General features: G+C 55.8%; 2 protein-coding genes across 9 annotated transcripts; one reads left to right on the top strand and one right to left on the bottom strand.

Annotated features, from left to right (window-relative positions):
• Positions 1–405: 405 nt before the first annotated feature.
• Positions 406–16180, top strand: NLRP9 (NLR family pyrin domain containing 9). The gene is made up of 9 exons (XM_045581129.1): positions 406–718; positions 1602–3165; positions 4719–4973; positions 5903–6142; positions 7214–7384; positions 10562–10732; positions 12842–13009; positions 13706–13876; positions 15724–16180. The coding sequence occupies exons 1-9, from the start codon at positions 439–441 to the stop codon at positions 15854–15856; spliced, it is 3153 nt and encodes a 1050-aa protein (XP_045437085.1). The 5' UTR covers positions 406–438; the 3' UTR covers positions 15857–16180.
• Positions 16181–17720: 1540 nt separating this feature from the next.
• On the bottom strand, positions 17721–20936 carry LOC118718034 (class I histocompatibility antigen, Gogo-C*0203 alpha chain). Of its 8 annotated transcripts, none has more exons than XM_036436357.2 (8): positions 20769–20936; positions 20367–20651; positions 19858–20133; positions 19031–19306; positions 18806–18910; positions 18356–18388; positions 18178–18225; positions 17721–18029 (listed from the first exon to the last, which is right to left on the bottom strand). In XM_036436357.2, exons 1-8 carry the CDS (start codon positions 20839–20841, stop codon positions 18025–18027), a joined length of 1101 nt encoding a protein of 366 aa, XP_036292250.1. In that variant the 5' UTR covers positions 20842–20936; the 3' UTR covers positions 17721–18024. The 8 variants fall into 8 exon arrangements, 6 of the variants coding, with proteins under 6 accessions (XP_036292250.1, XP_045437086.1, XP_036292252.1 ...); XR_006741509.1 differs by having other exon boundaries at positions 18004–18029; positions 18996–19306; XM_036436358.2 differs by having other exon boundaries at positions 18004–18029; positions 18178–18271.
• Between the last annotated feature and the right edge of the window lie 250 nt (positions 20937–21186).

Here is a 21186-nt window from a genome sequence, read left to right as displayed (position 1 = left end):
AGTGGGCACTTGGGTTGGTTCCAAATCTTGGATATCTATGTATATTAAAGCCTAAGACACTCTTAAGATGGGTCAACTGTGCCGAAACTGGTTTGGCTCAGTGGATAGAGCATTGGCCTGCAGACTGAAGGGTCCTGGGTTTGATTTCGGTCAAGGGCATGTACCTTGGTTGCAGGCACATTCCTAGTAGGGGGTGTGCAGGAGGCAGCTGATCGATGATTCTCTCTCACTGATGTTTCTGACTCTCTATCCCTCTCTCTTCCCCTCTGTAAAAAACTCAATAACATATATTTAAAAAAATAATAGACTAAAGCTATTTTTGACGGCTGAGATCTAGCTCTCTCATCTCCTCGTTCTTCCCCAGGAATCACCTATTTTTGTCTTGCTTTTGAAGACTTCCCTCCCCGGAGGAGCCGGCGCTCACTGTCCTCGGATGCGATGGCTGAATCCTTTTTTTCCGACGTCTGCTTGCTGTGGTACCTGAAGGAGCTGAAGAAGGATGAGTTCTGGAAGTTCAAGGAGCTCCTCAAGCAAGAGCCTGTGCTGTCTGACCTCCCGCCGATCCCGTGGCCCGAGCTGAAGAAGGCGTCCAGAGACGACCTGGCCACACTGCTGTGCGGCCACTACCCCGGCCAGCAGGCCTGGGAGATCGCCCTGCGGCTGTTCCAGCAGGTCAACCGGAGGGACCTCTGGGCCAAGGCCAAGGACGAGATCAGAAGTAAGTGTGGCCCTGGCCGGTGTGGTTCAGTGGGCGGAACGTCGGCCTGAATGGTCCCGGGGTCCATGCCAGGCAAGGGCACATGCCTGGGTTGCAGGCTCGATCCCCAATAGGGGGCGTGCAGGAGGCAGCCGATCTATGATTCTCTCTCATCATGGATTTTTCTTTCTAGCTCTCTCTGTCTCTCCAATCCTCCCTGAAATCAATAAAAATATACATAAAAAAATAAATTTAGCAGAAACCGGTTTGGCTCAGTGGATAGACATCGGCAAGCGGACGGAAGGGTCCCAGGTTCGATTCCGGTCAAGGGCATGTACCTTGGTTGCGGGCACATCCCCAGTGGGAGGTGTGCAGGTGGCGGCTGATGGATGTTTCTAACTCTCTCTCCCTTCCTCTCTGTTAAAAAATCAATAGCCAAAACTGGTTTAGCTCAGTGGATAAAGCGTTGGCCTGTGGACTGAAGGGTCCCAGGTCAAGGGCATGTACCTTGGTTGTGGGCACATCCCCAGTGGGAGGTGTACAGGAGGTGGCTGATAGATGTTTCTAACTCCTTTTCCCTCTCCCTTCCTCTCTATAAAAAAATCAACAGCCGAAACCAGTTTGGCTCAGTGGATAGAATGTCGGCCTGTGAACTCAAGGGTCCCAGGTTCAATTCCGGTCAAGGGCATGTACCTTGGTTGTGGGCACATCCCCAGTTGGGGGTATGCAGGAGTCATCAGTCGATGATTCTCTCTCATCGATGTTTCTAGCTCTCTATCCCACTCCCTTCCTCTCTGTCACAAATCAATAAAATTTATTTTTGAAAGAATCAATAAGAGAGATATATACAATATATATTAAAAAATAAGTAAAACTGCCTTGTCTTATGCCCTTCTGACCCCAGATAAGATCAACCCGTACAAGAGACACATGGAGAGGAAGTTCTCAGACCTGTGGAAGCACGAGACGTGCCTGGTGGTGCCGGAGAACACCTATGCCGAGTCCACCCGGATGGAGCACGAGCAGCTGAGCGCGGCGTTCGCGGCGGACAGGGCGGGCGAGCACTCGGTCACCGCCGCCCTGCTGGGCACGGACGGCGGGGGCAAGACCACGCTGCTGCGGAGGCTGATGCTGCAGTGGGCGTCGGGCCGCCTCTGGCAGGGCCGCTTCACCTTCGTCTTCTTCATCAGCTGCGCCGAGCTCAACGACCTCCGCGACACCAGCCTGGCGGGCCTGCTGGCCGCCGACTGGCCCGCGGCCTCCCATCCCGTCCACGACGTCTTCTCGCGGCCCGAGAAGGTGCTCTTCATCGTGGACGGCCTGGAGGAGCTCACACTCGCCGTGGACACGGACGAGGACGTGTGCACCGACCTGGAGCGGCCGCGGCCCGTGCACACGGTGCTGCGCAGCCTCCTGCAGCGCGCGCTGCTGCCCGAGGCGTCACTGCTCGTGTCACTGGGCCCCGAGGGCTCCCGCAAGCTGCGCCACCTGCTGCCCCACCCAGTGTGGGTGCACCTGCCCGGCTTCTCAGGCCACCAGAAGTGGCGCTACTTCTCCAGCTTCTTCGCGGACGGGGAGCAGGCGGCGCAGGCCTTCGCCGTGGTGCAGGACTCGCCGGCGGCGTTCGCGCTGTGCCAGTATCCGCTGGCGTGCTGGGTGATGTGCGCCAGCCTGAAGCAGCAGCTGCAGAGGCGCCGGCCGCTCTGCGTGCACACGCAGAGCATCACGAGCTTCTACGCCTCCTTCCTGCTCAGCGCGTTCCAGCCCCAGAGCGCCGGCTGGCCCCGAGGCCACGCCCGGAGCCGGCTGCGGGGCCTGTGCGCCCTGGCAGCCGAGGGCACGTGGGCCGGCAGGTTCGTGTTCCGCTCGTGGCACCTGCGCCGGCACGGGGTGGCCGATATGCACGCGCTGGCCTGGGTGAGGATGCAGCTCCTGCGGCAGAACAGGAGCCGCTGGGTGTTCCCGCACCCGCTGGTGCAGGTGTGCTGCGGGGCCCTGTGGTACCTGCTCAGGCGCCCCCAGGACCCGGGGCCCCCCCGCATCGGGAGCGCCGCGCAGCTGGTGGCGAAGGCCATGACCGAGGCGCCCTTCTACCTGGCGCAGATGGCGCTCTTCCTGTTCGGGTTCACCGCGGAGCGCATGGCCGGCCTGCTTTGGGAGGCCTGGGGGTTCCCGCTGGCGGAGGGCCTGCGCGGGGAGGTGGCCGCGTGCCTGCGGGGCCTGAGCGAGCAGGCGGAGCGCGGTGAGCTGCCCGTCCGCTTCCAGGAGCTGTGCCCCGGCGTGCTGGAGGCGCAGGACCCGGACTTCGCCACGGAGGTGATGAGCTTGTTCCGTCACATCGACGTGTGCATCTACTCCTCCGACAACCTGCTGGTCTACGCCGCCTGCTTCCCGCACGCCCTCAACCTGCGGGTCCTCCGCCTGAGCTTGGGCGATGTGCTGGTCGAGGACCTCAGAGGCCAGTTAGAGTGAGTGCCCGCCCCCCCCCCCCGCCCCGCCCCCGCCCACGCCCCCTTCATCCACCTCTGTGGCTGGCTTTCTGCCTTCCCCACTGGGAATTTCATTAAAAACAACAGCAACCGCCCTGACCAGTCTGGCTCAGAGGAAAGAGCCTCGGCCTGCGGACTCAAGGGTCCCAGGTTCTATTCCTGTCAAGGGCATGTACCTTGGTTGGGGGCACATCTCCAGTGGGGGATGTGCAGGAGGCAGCTGATCGATGTTTCTCTCTCATCAATATTTCTAACTCCTTATCCCTCTCCCTTCCTCTCTGTTAAAAAAGCAATAAAATCGAGTTTAAAAAACAAACAAAAACAGCAGTAACAGCCGAGACCTGTTTGGCTCAATGGATAGAGTGTCGGCTTGGGGACTGAAGGGTCCCAGGTTCGATTCCGGTCAAGGGCATGTACCTTGGTTGCGGGCACATCCCCAGTGGGGGGTGTGCAAGAGGTAGCTGGTCGATGACTCTCTCTCATCGATGTTTCTAACTCTCTATCTCTCTCCTTTCCTCTCTGTACAAAATCAATAAAAATATATTTTAGAAAAAACAAAACAAAAAACAAACAAACAAAAAAGCAGCAGTGACATGCAGAGTGGCCAGATGGCGATGATCGCTGAACGCACACTCATCTGGCCTCTCCGTGTCCTTCTCCTGAGCACCTCGTTTGTGTGATATCAAAGATACTATAAACCCTGCACCTGATCAGTTGTCCCCTTCCCTCGGGCTGATAGAAAGCTCAGGGCAAATAACTGGTTGATCTCCAGCAGTGATCTGGAATGCTTTTGATGCCCATTGGAGATACTAACACACCGAGTGGCCGGATTGCTATGTGCTCAGAGATCATCACCATCGGGACACTCAGTGTGCATGGATTTTCTCTTTCTTACTAGAGGCCCCATGCAAGAGATTCATAAGGGTAAGGTCCCCTAGGCCTGGCTTCAGGGCCTTCATTGGTCCCCGGCCGCCTCCTGGTGGTCAGTGCATGTCATAGCAAGTGGTGCTCAAACTCCCTGTAGGTGGAACTTTCAAGGGGCCAATTTTCATGACCGATTTCAGCCCGATCACGTTTTTGGATCGATTCCCCATTCACTGATGGATCACCCAGCATCAACCTTTGCTCATAAAAATCAAGTGTTATCCCTTCAGCCAAAACCGGTTTGGCTCAGTGGATGGAGCATCGGCCTGCGTCAGGTTCGATTCCGGTCAAGGGCATGGACCTTGGTTGCGGGCGCATCCCCAGTAGGGGGTGTGTGCAAGAGGCAGTTGATTGATGCTTCTCATCGATGTTTCTGACTCTCTATCCCTCTCTCTTCCTCTCTGTAAAAAAAATCAATAAAATATGTATTTTTAAAGAAGTGTTTTCTCTTCAACGAGGAGGAGAAGAAGGCAGAATGAGACTGAGTCGCAGGCACGGGTCACGTAGCTCACCGGCGGCTCCCATGGGATTTGATCCCATGGCTGTGGCTCCCGGGTCTGCTCTCCCTGAGCCACGCTGACTCAGTTTACCTGCCGGGTGCCCGGCAGCGGGGAGGGCTCTAGGAGCGGAGTCCTGCCTGTTCCGAGGACGGGCCGAGGTGAGCGTGGCCACAGGCGTGGCGCGGTGTGTGTCTCCCGCAGCTACAACCAGAAGCTCTCCTGCTGGCGGGAGCTGTGCTACGTGTTCAGCAACTGCCCGGACCTCCAGACGCTGCACTTGGACGACTGTCACTTGGACGAGGCCGCCCAGGCAGTCCTCTGGAAGACACTGGCGCAGCCCTCCTGCAGACTCCAAAGGCTGGCGTAAGTGCGACGCCACCTGGTTTTAAAAAAATATATATATTGTATTGATTTTTTTCACAGAGAGGAAGGGAGAGGGATAGGGAGTTAGAAACATTAATGAGAGAGAAACACCAATCAGCTGCCTCCCGCACACACCCTACTGGGAGTGTGCCCGCAACCAAGGTCCATGTCCTTGACCGGAATCGAATCTGGGACCCTTCAGTCCACAGGCCGACGCTCTATCCACTGAGACAAAACGCATTCTCTCCATTCTGGCTTTTCAAAAAGTAAGCATGGCTCTGGCCAGTTTGGCTCGGTGGATAGAGCGTCAGCCTGCGGACTGAAGGGTCCCGGTTCGATTCTGGTCAAGGGCATGTACCTTGGTTGGGGGCACATCCCCAGTAGAGGGTGTGCAGGAGGCAGCTGATCGATGTTTCTCTCTCATCGATGTTTCTGACTCTCTCTCCCTCTCCCTTCCTCTCTCTAAAAAACTAATAAAAATAATTTTAAAAATCTTTTAAAAAAGTAAGTATGGTTAGTATGCAATCTTGTCTATAAACACTGAGTGGCCAGATGATGATGATCTCTGAACGCATAATCATCTGGCCACTCAGTGTCTATCCTATAGAGTAAAAGGTTAATATGCAAATTGTCCCCTCAACTAGGAGTTCAACCATCAGGCAGGCCGGCCAACCGCCCATGTCCCCTCCCCCTATCCAAGGTGGCCAGACCCCAACCCACGCATGAATTCATGCACCAGGCCTAGGTTGCAGGTTCAATTCCCAGGCACATACACAGGTTTTGAATTCAACCTCTGCTCAGGACACATACGTAGGTTTGGGGTTCAGTTCCCAGTCAGGACCCGTACCCCAATCCGGGGGGACCCCAGGAAAGAATTTGCAGGCAGGAGGGACCAGGTTTCTCCCAGCAGCCAGGGTCCAGCGGGACAGGCAGGAGAAGCTGGAGGAGGTACCCCTGGGCGCTGGGCCCTCACCCCTGGCTCCCCATCTCGCCCTCTGCAGGTACAACTTCGCCTCCGACGTGGGAAAGAGCGCGGACTTCTTTAAGGCGCTGCTTCACAACCCCCACCTGACCTACCTCAACCTGCACGGCTCCGACCTGTCCGCCCAGGAGGTGGCGCTGCTGAGCGAGACGCTGAGGCACCCCATGTGCAGCATCCAACAGCTCATGTGAGTCCGGGGAGCGGCCGTGGGGAGCAACACGGTTGTGACGCTCAGAGTTCCCTCTGGGGACCTGAACTCCCGCCCGTCTGCGGGAGAGGCCCTGGAGGTGGTTCGCTAACCGCATTGGGGCTCAGAGGGGTTTTCTCAGCCTCAGAGCTGTGGACAAGCAATCAGCTCATCAGATTGAGCGCCAGGTAGTTAATCCTCTGTTGGGGGCGCTACTGAGCGGCTCCCCGGCCTCCACCCACTCATGGCCGCAGTATGCTCCCCCAGGCTCCACCCCCACATCTCCAGATGCAGAGAAATGTCAACAGTCATTCTTTTCTTTTCTTTTTTTTAAAAAAATATATTTTATTGCTTTTGTACAGAAAGGAAGGGAGAGGGATAGAGAGTCAGAAACATCAGTGAGAGAGAAGCATCGATCAGCTGCCTCCTGCACACCTCCCACGGGGGATGTGCCCACAACTAAGGCATATGCCCTTGGCTGGAATCGAACCTGGGACACTTCAGTCCATAGGCCAACGCTCTATCCACTGTTTCGGCTATTGAGAAATCTTAAAAAAAAATATTTTTTCAATTATACTTGCCATCCAATGACATATTACTTTCAGGTGTATTGTCTAGTGATTGGACATTTATATAGTTTACAAAGCCATCTCCCAGCAAGCCTAGTACTCACCTGGCACCACACACAGTCATTATGTTATTTTAATATACTTTTTATATTCTTACTGATTTCAGAGAGGAAGGGAGAGGGAGAGAAAGAGAGAGAAACATCCATGAGAGAGAGTACCACTGATCAGCTGCCTCCTGCACACCCCCTGCTGGGGATGGAGCCCGCAATCCAGGCACGTGCCCTTGAGGGGAATGGAACCCGGGACCCTTCACTCCGCAGGTTGACGTTGCGCTATCCACTGAGCCACTCCCGCCAGTGCCTGTGACTGGGCTTATACCTGCCCCTCCCACCGGCCCCCGAGCCCCTCCCCTATGGCGCGCCCTGGTCTGTTCTGTTTGTCTTTGCCAATGAGCCCAGCTCCCCGTGTCCACCCCTGCCCCCCCCCCCCCGCCCCGGTGCAGGCTGGGCAAGTGCGACATCACGGACGAAGCGTGCGAGGACGTGGCGCTGCTCCTGGCGGGCAGCCCGCGGCTGCGGCTGCTGTCGCTGATGGAGAACCCGGTGATGAACAGCGGCGCCCTGCTCCTCAGCGAGGGGCTCAAGCAGCCGGACTGCGCGCTGGAGTCGCTGCTGTAAGTGGGTCTGGGCGGCCCAGGGTTCCCTCTGCCCGCCCTCAGCTCCTCCAGCGGCCCTGGCTGGGGTGGCCCAGAGGATAGAGCCTCCGTAGCGACTGAAGAGTCTGGGTTCGATTCCCCGATTCCCCGTCAGGGCACATGCCCAGGCTGGGGCTCCATCCCCAGTGGGGAGCGTGCAGGAGGCAGCCTACCCATGATTCTCTCTCATCATGGATGTTTCTCTCTCTCCTTTTCCCTTTCTCTCTGAGACCAATAAAGAAATAGAACCAGGAGCTCCTAACGCTGTGACCCAAAACTGAAGATCTCCATAGGATGTAATAGATCATTGATGTTTCTCTCTCCCTCTTTCTCTCTCTTCCTCTCTGAAATCAATACAAATACATTTTATTTTATTTTTAAAATACATTTTATTGATTTTTTTTTCACGGAGAGGAAGAGAGAGGGATAGAGAGCTAGAAACATTGATGAGAGAGAAGCATCGATCAGCTGCCTCCTGCACACCCCGCACTGGGGATGTGCCCGCAACCAAGGTACAAGCCCTTGACCAGAATCAAACCTGGGACCTTTCAGTCCACAGGCCGACGCTCTATCCACTGAGCCAACCGGTCAGGGCTGTACAAATATATTTTAAAGAAGAAAAGGAAAAAGGGGCCCTTCCCCTCCAGCGCTCCGACCCCGTGTGCGCGGCTCTCTCACCCCCGTGATGCGCTCTTCCCTTCCCCCGGGAGGGGTGTGGGGGAGGGATCTGGGAGCCGGGCGGGGGCGAGGCCAGGGCTGCAAAGGGGGTGTGTGTGGGGAGGAGGTCTTCACTCCCCGAGCCGCCAGGGGACCGCCCCCTCCCATTCCTGGGGACCCCGGGGGGGGGGGGGGGGGACCCGTTCCCAGGCGGCCTGCTTCTGGGCCGCGGCTCCGTTGGTGGCAGAGCGGCTCCTGCTGCCATCTGTGGATAGTCAGCCCGGACCAGGGTCTGTCCGGCTCCGGCCCCGCTCCTCCCGGGACGGCCCCGCCCGGTGCAGGGGCTGCAGCCCAGGGAGGGAGGAAAGGCGGGGGGACTGCGCGCGTGGCCGCCTGCGGCGCGGTGTCCGCGCCTTCCTTTACGCGCCGGCTCGGATCGATCCTGGCCTCCTCTCCGGAACCCCGCGGGCCTGGGGGAACCGGGCTGGGACAGGGATTTGGCGTGGGGGCGGCGGAGAAGGCCCCTTTCCCCGGGGGGGCCGAGGGCGGGATTGGCCCACCACCCCATTTCTTCCTCCCCCTCGGAGGAGCGCGGTGTCCGCGCCCCCAAACTGCCGGCGCCGGGGGTCCCGGGACAGAGGCTGCCTGGTGCTCTGGTCCCAGAGGGCCTGGCCCGGACTTGGTCTCCAGAGGCTGGATCGGGGTGACCAGTTGTCTGTGGAGACCCAGGATGGGAGATTGGAGACAAGGGGCTGGCGATTGAGTAGGGGCGGGGCAGGGGCGGAGCCGGGGCCATTATCAAATAAATGTTGACAGAATATTTAAAAAAAAGAAGAAAAAAAAGAGCCCTAGCCGACTTGGCTCAGTGGATAGAGCGGCAGCAAAACAGAATGAAAAGGTGTTTGTTGGATTCCTCTCAGGAGCAGGGCTTCGCAGGCCCTGTTGTTGAGGGGACGGCTCCCTCTGGCGCTGGGCCGGAGGGCAGCAGGGCCACAGGAAAAGGGGTTCAATCAGGAAAACTCGGGGCTGCCTGGGGCAGTCACACCTATGGCAGCAGAGCGGCCTCCAGAAGCGGGCCTTCTCTTTGCCTCGGCTGGTGGCTCCGTTGGTTGGTTTGAACCAAAAGGTTGCAGGTTCGATTCCGGTCAGGGCACACACCCGGGGTGCACTTCCATCCCCTCATTCAGTGCACCTACCGGAGGCAACCGGTGGATGTTTCTCTCTCACATCGATGCCTCTCTCTTTCTCCTCCTCCTCCCCCACCCCAATCAATAAACACATCCTCAGGTGAGGTGAGGGTAAAAACACACCCAACTTTTATTTGTGTGTGTGTGTGTGTGTGTGTGTGTACAGGCATGCAGGTGTGTACAGATACATGCATTGCACACACAGTGGCATTTAATATACAGGAGGACTGGAATACTGTTACTGAGATGACTTTTAATTACTTACTTTAAATGAATTTTATTGACTGATAATTACAGAGTGGAAGAGAGGAGAGAGACATCAATGTGGGAGAGACACACCAATTGCTTGCCTCCTGACAAGTGCCAGGAATTGAGCTTGCAACCGAAGTTCATGCCCTTGACTGGAATTGAATCCGGGACCCTTTAGTCCACAGGCCGATGCTCTATTCACTGAGCCAGACTGGCCAGGGGTGAGATGACTTTTTAGACTGTGAAATTCAACAGTAAAAAAAATTCTAGGGATAGTAAACATCAAAGCCAAGCTATTCAATTAATTTTTTGGAGAGAAAGAGAGAGAGACAGAGATATCTGTTTGTTATCCCACTTACTGATGCATACACTGGTTGGTTGACTGTTGTATGTGTCCTGACCAAGAATCAAACTTGCGGCCCTGGCCAGTTTGGCTCAGTGGATAGAGCGTCAGCCTGCGGACTGAAGGGTCCCGGGTTCGATTCCGGTCAAGGGCATGCACCTTGGTTGCGGGCACATCCCCAGTAGATTTCTCTCCCATCGATGTTTCTAACTCTCTATCCCTCTCCCTTCCTCTCTGTAAAAACGTCAATAAAATATATTTTTAAAAAAAAGAATAGAACCTGCGCCCTTTTGCTGGATGGGACAGCGCTCCCACCAACGGAGCCACACCAGCCAGGGCACCTGCCACACATTTTATGTTTATTTTTATTTATTTTTAAATATATATTTTATTTATCTTTTTTACAGAGAGGAAGGGAGAGGGAGAGGGAGTTAGAAACATCAATGAGAGAGAGTCATCTATCAGCTGCCTCCTGCTGCACACTCCGTACTGGGCATGTGGCTGGAATCGAACCTGGGACCTTTCAGGCCACAAGCCTACGCTCCATCCACTGAGCCAAACCGGTTGGGGCTTGTACACATTCTAATCCTCTTGTTTGTACTCGGTGAGCGCTGGGTGGGAGGGATGGCAAGGCTTTCGCACGTGCCTTCAGGAAACTGTTACCGCGTGCAGCGTTCGCAGGCTGACCATGCGTGTGCGCATGTGCGTGTGTCTCTGCAGGCTGACGTACTGCTGCATCACCTTCAACGCCTGTGACTACCTCGCCCAAGCCCTCGTGCGGAGCTCCACTCTGTCCCTCCTCGACCTGAGCTCCAATTTCCTGGAGGACCGCGGAGTGAAGCTGCTCTGTGAAGCGCTGGGGCAGCCAGGCTGCCGCCTACAGCAGCTGTGGTAGGTCTGGCTGCAGGGACGCGGACGTCAGGCGGGCTTGATGCTGGCGCCCTGCCCTGTGAAGGACACAGGAAGGAGGGAAAGCGCGGGGCCTGCTGGGAAAAAACCCAGGAGGCTAAGTGCTGACCCGCCTGGTGCTTCCAGGAAGGCCAGGTGTGCGTTGATGCGCATGCGTCTTAATGAAAGGGCGCCTGGGATGGTGGGACACGCTCCTCTGTAGTTCGGTGCCGGGTCCTCTGTGCCCTAGACTAGCCGGGTGAGCGTGTGGGGGCGCTCCTCTCCCCGAGGGTGAGGGTACCGCCCACCTGCACGAGGCCCCGCGTGGGGATGACCCACATACAGAAACATTGCCGATGCTGTGCGGGTGACCAGCGCTGGATGGATAACGGCACGAGGCGCCTCGTGGGGCATTCGTTCCTGCTGTGGGGAGAGGCAGAACGTGGTACCCGGAACGCTTCAACAACCTTGTTTCTGTGGAAGTCGATTAGATGGAATTTCATACACCCACACCCACCCACACACACACACACACACACGTGAGTGTGAGGCTGCAGGTAATTGTGTATTTGTGTATATAAGGTGGTTTCCCAGTCTCGGCATGGTTGACATCTGGCCCAGATCATTCTTGGTCATGGGAGTGCTGTTCTGTGCTGTGAAGGCTGTTTTAACGGAACAGGCATGTCGGTAGCACCTTGTGTCCTAGTGTGGCCACCAAAAATGTCCCCAGGCATTGCCCAATGTCCCCTGTGAGGGGCATGAGCAGAAATCATCTCTGCTTGAGAACCACAGATAAGCGTACACACAGCAATACACACATACACATACCAGATATATTACACATATATGCATACACGTGTGCCTATATAAGCATGCCCATAGACACATGTACATATACATGTCAGAGCCATGCACACATGTATGCATGCATGTACATACAGACACACATGTGTTAGGTGATGAATACTGTGCGGAAGCATGTAGAGAAGAGACTGGGACATGATACTAGGCACATATTCGGGGCCGTCCTCACCAACAGGTGACAGCCGTGGAGAGATGTGGAGGGCGTGAGGAGAGCCCTGCTGGTATGGGAGCCCAAAGCATTCCCACCAGTGAGCGCACTGAGAGCAGGGCCGGGCACAGAGGCCATGAGGGCAGGAGAATGGCAGGGAGCACAGAGTAACTGGGCTGGTGAAGTGGAACTGAGAAGTTGTAGGATCTTTATCATCACCACAATCACCATCACCATCATCACCATCACCATGACCACCGTGACTTTTATCACTATCACCATCACCTAACCTTCATCTCCTTCATTACCACTATGATCACCACTACCATCACCACCACTGTCACCATCATTATCATTATCGTCACCACAATCATCATCACCATCACCACGACCACCGTGACCATTATCACTATCACTATCACCTAACCTTCATCAACATCACCACTATTATCACCACTACCATCACCACCACTGTCACTATCATTATCATTATCATCATCACAATCATTATCATCACAACCACCATGACCACCATCATTACTACCACCATCACCATAATCTCTACCAGCATCTCCAGCATCATCACTATTATAATCATCACCACCAGCATTATCACTATTATCACCACCATCACCACCATCATCACCATCATCCTTATCACCACCATGATTGCTATTATCACCATCATTACCACCATCTTCATCACTGCCTCCAGCATATGGCGGTCATGCTTAATCTCTTCACCCTTCTCAATCACCACACTGTTGTCTGTGTCCATGAGTCTCTTTTTTTTGCTTAATCCCTTCACCTTTATTACTCGAGCTAGGGCAAGAGAATAGATCTTATTTGTTTTCACCATCATCACCACCACCTCCATCATCACCACCACCAATCATCTCCAGCATCACCATCACCACTTCCAAATCACCTCTACCATCATCACTGTCACCGCCATCACCATCTCCTGTATCATCACTGTCATCGCCATCACCATCATCAACTCAGAAGCACTCAGGCATTTCATCCTTCATAGCAGGAAGTGAAAGCAAGCTGAGGCGATAGAGACTGGACTCCTGATTGTGTCTGTGTGTGTCTCCCAGGTTGGCGGGATGTTACCTCACTCCTGGCTGCTGTGAGGACTTCTCTGGGGTTCTTATCAGCAACGGAAACCTGAGGACTTTGAAGCTAGGGGACAAAATACAAGATGCGGGTGTCAGACAGTTATGTGGGGCGTTGAGGCACCCTAACTGTAAACTGGAGAATCTCGGGTGAGTGTGTGCTGACGGTCTTTGTGGGTAAGCTTCCCGTTTCAAGAAGAGGAAGAGCTGGGGATTCCCAGCACGGAAGGGTCCCGAACCAAGTAAAATGCTGTCCTGGGTGACCAGGGGCTCCCGGTCTGGGCACTGCGTGGTGACGTTTGGGACTAGATCACTCTGTGTTGTGACGGGGAGAGGGGACTGTCCTGTGCACTGTAGGATGTTAGGCTGCGACCCTGGCTTCTTCCTTTAAAAAAAAAAAAAAAAAATATATATATATATATATATATATATATAGTTGATTTTTTTTTACTGAGAGGAAGGGAGAGGGCCAGAGAGTTAGAAACATCGACCAGCTGCCTCCTGCACACACCCCACTGGAGATGTGCCCCCCAACCAAGGTACATTCCCTTGACCAGAACCAAACCTGGGACCCTTCAGTCCGCAGGCCAACGCTCTATACACTGAGCCACACCAGTCTGGGCCTGGCTTCTTTCTACCCACCAGCTGCCAGTAGCATCCCCCGGTGTGTTGAATGTCTCCTGACATTGCCACATGTCCCCCAGGGGACACAGGGGCCCCCGTTGAGAACCACTGGTCGAGACCACCAAGTCTCCTGCTCAGATGCGTGGAAGGGGTGTTTTGTGATAGTGTGCCTCGCAGCCCAGCCAGAGTGGGCGGTCCCCCTGGTGTGCTTCTCTGTGGCAGGCTGGAGCTGTGTGAGCTCACCGCTGCCTGCTGTGAGGACCTGGCCTCGGCCCTCACCATCTGCAAGTCCCTGCGGGGCCTCAACCTGGAATGGAACAGCCTGGACCGCGATGGCATGGCGGCGCTGTGTGAAGCCCTGGGCCACCAGGACTGTGCCCTGCAGCTGCTGGGGTGAGCGGGCGCCTGTCCTGGTGGAGGGTGACCCCAGGGAGACGCCGGGCTCTGGGCAGGGCTGCTGAGCCTGGTGCAGTGGACCTGGGGCTGCAGAGCTCTGGCCTGCAGCGCAGATGCTGAGCAGCTTCCCCGATGTCTACCTGCACGTCACACGCTCCTAGCACCTCCCTCCTGTCGTGAGGATCAACCCAGCCTGTATGGCTCAATGGTTGAGCGTTGACCTTTGAACCTAAAGGTCACAGTTCCATTCTGGTCAAGGCACATGCCCAGGATTTGGGCTCGATCCCCAGTGGGAGACGTGCTGGAGTCAGCTGATCCATTATTCTCTCTCATCATAGATGTTTCTCTCTCTCTCTCTCTTTCCTCTCTCTCTCTCTCTCTCTCTCTCTCTTTCTTCTTCTTCTTCTTCTTCTTCTTCTTCTTCTTCTTCTTCTTCTTCTTCTCTGAAATCAATAAAAAAAGTACTTTTTAAAAAGATCTATTCTCTTAGCAACTTTGATGTTCCCATTTTTAAATTCTTATTGATTTCAGAGAGCAAGGGAGAGGGAGAGAGAGAAGAACATCCATGATGAGAGAGAATAATTGAACAGTTGCCTCCTGCACGCCCCCCACTGGGAATGGAGCCCACATCCTGGGCATGTGCCCTGAGCAGAAATGGACCTCGCACTCTTCAGTCCACAGGACGATGCTCTATCCACTGAGCTAAACCAGCCAGGGCAAGACACTAGATCTTATTTGTTCTCACCAAGAAAAATTATAACTATATGATGTGATGGCGATTATCATATTGCAGTACACAGATATACTGAACCAACCCGTTACATACCTTATACCTGTACAGTGTTATGTGTCAATCACATTTCAACAAAAATGGATTAATTTGAAAAAAGACTGGCTGTCCCCTCCATTCCCTGAAATTTATTTATTTATTTATTTATTATTATTTTTTAATATATTTTATTGATTTTTTACAGAGAGGAAGAGAGAGAGATAGAGAGATAGAAACATTGATGAGAGAGAATCATCGACCAGCTGCCTCTTGCACACCCCCACCGGGGATGTGCCCGTAACCAAGGTACATGCCCTTGAACCAAACCGATTTTGGCCATTCCCTGAAATTTAAAAAAATGTCTCCAGACATTGGCAGATGTTCCCTCAGAGCAGAATTGCCCCAGGTGAGAAGCACTTTGATGTCTTACAGAGAGGAAGGGAGAGGGATAGAGTCAGAAACATCAATCAGCCACCTCCTACACTCCTCCTAGTGGGGATGTGCATGCAACCAAGGTACATGTTCTTGACCAGAATCGAACCTGGGATTCTTCAGTGTGCAGGCCAACACTCTATCCACTGAGCCACAACAGTCAGGACGAGAAGCACTTTTTTTGCTAGACACAGTGTCTTCTATTTACTTTCCCCCAAATGATGCAATCCGGCTCAGAGATAGGAGGGTTCAGTAGACAGCTGAGCAGAGTCTTCACCCAGACATCTGTTCCTCAGTCAAGAGTAGCACTTAGGCTCTCACCTGTTTGGCTTTTATACATATAGATACTGTGTTTGCTAATACCCCAAGTCAAGTCTCCTTCCATCACCATTTATTTCCCCTTTACTTCCATAACCCCCTTCCCTCCGGCGATCATCACACTGTTGTCTGAGTCCAGGAGTCTTTCTTTTTTTCTTTGCTTAATCCCTTCACCCTTCTCACTCAGCCCCCAACCTACTCCCTTCTGACAGCTGTCAGTCTATGCTCTGTGTCCATGAGTCTGGCTCCACTTCTCACCTTCCGTGCAAGTCTAGGGGAGAGAGGCATTGGGGCGCAGAGAGGGCAACGATGTCTATCTCCCCAGGCTGGACAAAGATGCATCTGACGAGGAAACGCAGAACCTGTTGAGGGCTGTGGAAGAGAAGAACCTCCAACTGACCATTTGCACTAAACCTTGGGACAGAGATGAGCTGATGCTGAAAGGTGTGTTCGTCTGACAGGGAGCACCCGGGCATCATCTCCTCTGGGCACATCCAGTCCTGCAAACTGACCACCGTGGTGGTGGGCGCTGGGAGCTCCTAGCTGCTCCTCCACAGTGTTCTAGCCAAGTCACTGTGGTGTGTGAGTCAGCGGGGCCCTGCCGTCTGTGCCCGAGACCTCAATCCCCCATCCCTGAAATTCCCACCCCACCTGGTAATGCTTAGAAGAACAGACACATTAAAGGGATACACACTTTGAAAAGCATGCCTTCACCGTCTTCATGGATGTCTTCGAACGCGGGATCGTGGGTTTGAGGGGACCACAACCCTCAGACACTTCTGATGGAGTGTTGAGTGTCTGTCCCCTTTACTCCCCTAACCCCCTTCCCTTTGGCAATCATTGCACTGTTGTCTGCATTCCTGAGTCCGCTTGACTGGTAGCTATGACATGCACTGACACCAGGGCGCAGGCATACAGTTCTACACTATGTCAACTTCTTTGTTTGTTTGTTTTTTTAAAAATATATTTTATGGATTTTATACAGAGAGAAAGGGAGAGAGATAGAGAGTTAAAAACATCGATGAGAGAGAGTCATCAGCTGCCTCTTGCACACCCCCTACTGGGGATATGCCCGAAACCAAGGTACATGCCCTTGACCGAAATCGAACCCGGGACCCTTCATTTCCCAAGCCGACGCTCTATCCATTGAGCCAAACCGGTCTCGGCCTATGTCAACTTCTGATGGAGTGTTGAGTGTATGCCCCATGGACTCAACAAGGGGTCCATGGGTTTCAGATACCATCGTTATTAGGACAGCAAACATCCACCCAACGTGGCACTATTAGTTCTACGGTCTCAAGTTAGATTTTTAAAAGTAAAATTTTATCGATTTTTTACAGAGAAAAAGGGAGAGGGATGGCGTTAGAAACATCGATGAGAAAAAAACATCGACCAGCTGCCTCCCGCACACCTCCTATTGGGGATGTACCCCCAACCAAGGTACATGCCCTTGACCAGAATCGAACCTGGGACACTTCAGTCTGCAGGCCAACTGAACCAAACCTGCTAGCCACTGAAACAAACAGGCTAGGGCTAAAGAAGTCCCCTTCCCAACGAGGCCCCTGCTGACCACCCACACTGCAATGACCTCCTCTCCCAACCACTTTGCTCAGTGGTGAGAGCAGCCCTGGGATTGAAGGTCACAGGTGGAATTCCGGTCAAGGGCATGTACCTCGGTGCAGGCTCCATGATCCCCGTGCTGGAGATAGATGCCTCTCTCCTACATGGATGTGTGTCTGCCTCTGCCTCTCCCCTCCCTCTCCTCTCCCCTTAAATGTCAATGGAACAATATCCTCAGATGAGGACAACAAACAAAACAGCCATCTTCCCCCCCCCCCCCCCCCCAGACCCCACAGCGGACCCCTCTGCACAGCACTCCCCACATTCCAGCCCTGTCACACGGGGACACCCAGAGAGTGAGGCCAGAACTCACATCCAAGAACAGGCACAGGCATAACACCCACCAAAGCAAAGAAATAAACACCCAGGAGAGGAGGGTGGAGGGCGGGCCCAGGCCTGAGCCCAGGCTGACCTGCCCCAGGAAGGCTCGCTGTCCAGGCTCCTGGAGATGCGCTGCTTTAGGACACGTGACAAGGCCTGGGGGAGGGGAGTCCCTGTGACCACAGGCCCTGGTGGGACAGGGTTCCCCTGAGGGACAAGATCAGAGGAGCAGAGAGGTGACCCAGCCAAGGAGTGACCATGTCAAAGCCCACAATGCACTGAGCAATGACCAGGCCCAGGCCCGACCACGCCCCATCCTCCCAGCCCCTCCCATCCCGCCTGTGACCGGTTCACTACAGCAAACACAAGGGACCTGGAAAGTTCTTGGAGCTTCAATTTATTTCCCCTCAGAATTTAGGAGCTTCCCCTTTAATTAACCCCCAAGGCACCTTGGCAAGAAATGAACAAACAGTCACATCAGCATCTCATTTCAATCCAGCAGGAAGTGGCAGCTCAGTGCACCAGGGAGGAAAGGCAGGAATGGGGATGGGGAGGGCCCAGCCGCCTCTGCTGACAGGAGAGTGTGGAGGGCAGGGAGGGGCCAGTCCCCCATCAGAGGATCCTGAGTCAGGAAGTAGGAGCGGGAACACACCTTCCATCACTCAGTCCCCACAAGGCAGTGGCCTCACGCTGTGGAGGACAATCATCATGAGCAGGTTCAGGACAGTGGCTGTGACTGGTGACATTCTCAAACCCACTTCATGCTCACAGTGTCCCACAGACTTCCTGCCACCCAGCCGCCCCCCCTCTGCCCACCTCTCCCCATGGCAGGTCTCACCTTTAGAAGCCGAGAGAGACACATCAGAGCCCTGGGCACTGTCACTGTCTGAAAGGGACAAACCAGGATGGGGTCAGAGCCCCAGGGTAGGAGACTAAGAAGAATTATGGGTGTGCGATCCCCCATGGCTCCCATGTGCACTGCCACAGTGTCTCAGGGGTCACCCCTCCATACTCACTGGCAGCCTGAGCGTAGCTCCCTCCTTTTCCACCTGCGGGAAGAAAACACCTCATGAGAAACCAAGGAGGAGGCAGAGCCATGGAAGCCCTAGTCCTGGTCCCAGAGAAGTTTCCAGAACTGTGTGCACAGACTCAGGGCAGGACCTGGACACATGATTGAATCACAGGTATGGGGACTGGGCCCAACGCACTCCTGGAGGTCTGTGCTCAGCAGGGACCTGCCCTCTGACCTGAAGCTGCTGGGAACCGGGTCCCAACCACTAGCATCATCAGGTGAGAAGTGGGCCCCTCATTTCCCTCGGGCCTCACTACAGAGTCAGTGTGAGCACAGAGCCCCACACTGTCCACCACACATATGCGGATGGTGCTTCCTGTGAATGAGGTGGGACACATGTCTACCTGGGCTTGAACCCCCAGTGGGACAGACACTCAGACCCACCCCTGCCCACCTGAGCGCCTCCTTCCCCACATCACAGCTCCAGCCACAGCTCCCAGCAGGACCAGGCCCCCAGCGATGCCCAGGATGATGAAGATGAAGGTGTGAGGAGGAGGCTCTGGGAGGAGAAGGGAAGGAGGGTGAGGGCCTTGACTCCAGGCCTCAGCCCCCACCCCACTGAGGTCCTCCAGGGCCCTGCTGCCCTGAGAAGAGGCTGTGTGCCCACGGCCCTCCTCACCCCATTTCAGGGTCAGGGGCTTGGTCAGCCCCTCGTGCTGCACATGGCACGTGTATCTGTGCTCCTCTCCAGGGGGCACCCCCACGGCCGCCCACTTCTGGAAGGTGCCGTCCCCCGCAGGCCTGGTCTCCACCATCTCCATGTCCTGGGTCTGGTCCTCCCCGTCACGCTGCCAGGTCAGGCTGATGTCTGCAGGGTAGAAGCCCAGCGCCCAGCACCTCAGGGTGACCTCACTGGCAGACACGGGGTGGTGGCTCACGTGTGCCTTTGGAGGGTCTGAGGGGAGGGGAGAAAATGCAGGACCTTTGCATCCTCCATGGGACATTCCAGCAGCACCCATGTGACCATCCTGAGAGTGGAGAGACATCTGGGTGTGGAGGGAGCACACAGCACACACACCAGCCTGGACAGAGGCACCTGGAAGGACCTCCTAGTCTTTAGAAAGTTCTAGAATCAGAGAGATACCACCCAGGACAGGAGGCAGGTCTCTGAGAGAGAAATAGGACGTGGGTGGAGGCCAGGTGACTCAGAAAAGCTGGGGTGAGGCCTCAGACACAGGGGTGTGGGGCTGGGCACAAGGCCTGAGAGAGAAGGTCCCCTTAGGAACATCTGATTGGCTATTTCAGGGGAGTCTCCCTGCTCCCCAGGGGAGCCCACTTCCTCACTGTCCCTGAGAGGGGGGCCAGGCCCTCTGTACCCAACCTGGACATTCAGGGCCCTCCCCCTCCCTGAACCGAAGGAGGGGTGTCTGACACTGACCCCCTGTCCTGTCTCCTTGTAGGAGCCCCAGCCCCGGGCAGAGGGGGCGGCCCCAGGGCCCCTGGTACCTGCGCGCAGCAGGGTCTCCTTCCCCTTGTCCAGGTACATGCGCAGTGAGTCCACACACAGGCCCTCCAGGTAACTCCTGTAAAGCTTGGCCACACCCTCAGCCTCCCACTTGCTCTTTGTGATCTGAGCCGCCATGTCGGCCGCGGTCCAGGAGGTCAGGTCCTCGTTCAGGGCGATGTAGTCGGTGCCATCGTAGGCGTATTGCTTGTACCCGCGGAGGAGGCGCCAGTCCGGTCCCACCTCGCAGCCATACATCTCCTGGATGGTGTGAGACCCTGACCCCGCCCCGAGGTCAGCCCGCCCCGAGGTCAGCCCGCCCCGCCCGCCCCGCGGGGACTGAATCTAAAACTGAAAGTGAAATCGGGTCACAGTCCCCGCGGGCTCCTCCCGGGGGTGGGGGGCCGGGAGGGTCCCGCCGCCTCGGGGTGACGCTCGGACCCGGACCCTCGGGGCGACCCCGGCCCGTCCGTGGGGAGGGGGGTCGTGCGGGGCCCGGCGCGCGGCTCACCGTCCTCGCTCTGGTTGTAGTAGCCGCGCAGGGTCTGCAGGTTCACTCGGAAAGTCTGTGCGGTTTCCTTGACCCTCTGCGTCTCCCGGTCCCAATACCCCGGGTCCTCCTGCTCCACCCACGGCTGCTGCATCCACGGCGCCCGCGGCTCCATCCTCCCACTCGCCGCGTCGCTGTCGAACCGCACGAACTGCGTGTCGTCCACGTAGCCGACGGTGAGGAAGCGGGGCTCCCCGCGGCCGGGCCGGGACACGATGGTGTAGAAATATCTCAGGGAGTGGGGGCCTGGGGGGCGGACGGAGGGCAGGGCTGGATTCTGGACACGCGCCTTCCCGGACCCGCGCCCCCGCCGGGTCCCCTCGCTCCTCCCCGCACAGCCGCCCCCTCCGACCCCGCACTCACCGGCCCCGCTGGGGGTCAGGACCAGCGCCCCCGAGAGCAGCAGGAGGAGGGTGGGGGGCCTCTGCACCCGCATCCTGGCAGTTTGGGGAGCGTCTGAGTCCGGGCGCTTCCGCGGAGGACTTATAACTGGGAGCCGCGGGGACGCTGATTGGCTGCAGTAGAAACCGCCCAGCCAATGCGAGTGACAGCTGTTGAAGCATCACGAGTATCCAGAAATGAGGCGACGACACAGATTGGGAGAGGAAAAGTGAAACCAGGGTGATGGGGAGTCCCCACCAGGGAGCTGCCCCCCAGACTCTGTGCCCCGCTGAGACCTGAGCGCAAGCCTGGGCCCTGGACTCCGTCCTGAGCCTCCTCCTGCGCGGAGCGCCCGTCCCCCTGTCCCCCGAGGCCTGGCCCGGGCGCTGTGCTGTTCAGG

Source organism: Pipistrellus kuhlii, unplaced genomic scaffold, assembly GCF_014108245.1.
Source record: "Pipistrellus kuhlii isolate mPipKuh1 unplaced genomic scaffold, mPipKuh1.p scaffold_m20_p_136, whole genome shotgun sequence".
NCBI lineage: Eukaryota > Metazoa > Chordata > Mammalia > Chiroptera > Vespertilionidae > Pipistrellus > Pipistrellus kuhlii.
The sequence above is the reverse complement of the archived record's forward strand: the minus strand, read 5'-3'. Positions and strand labels throughout refer to the sequence as shown.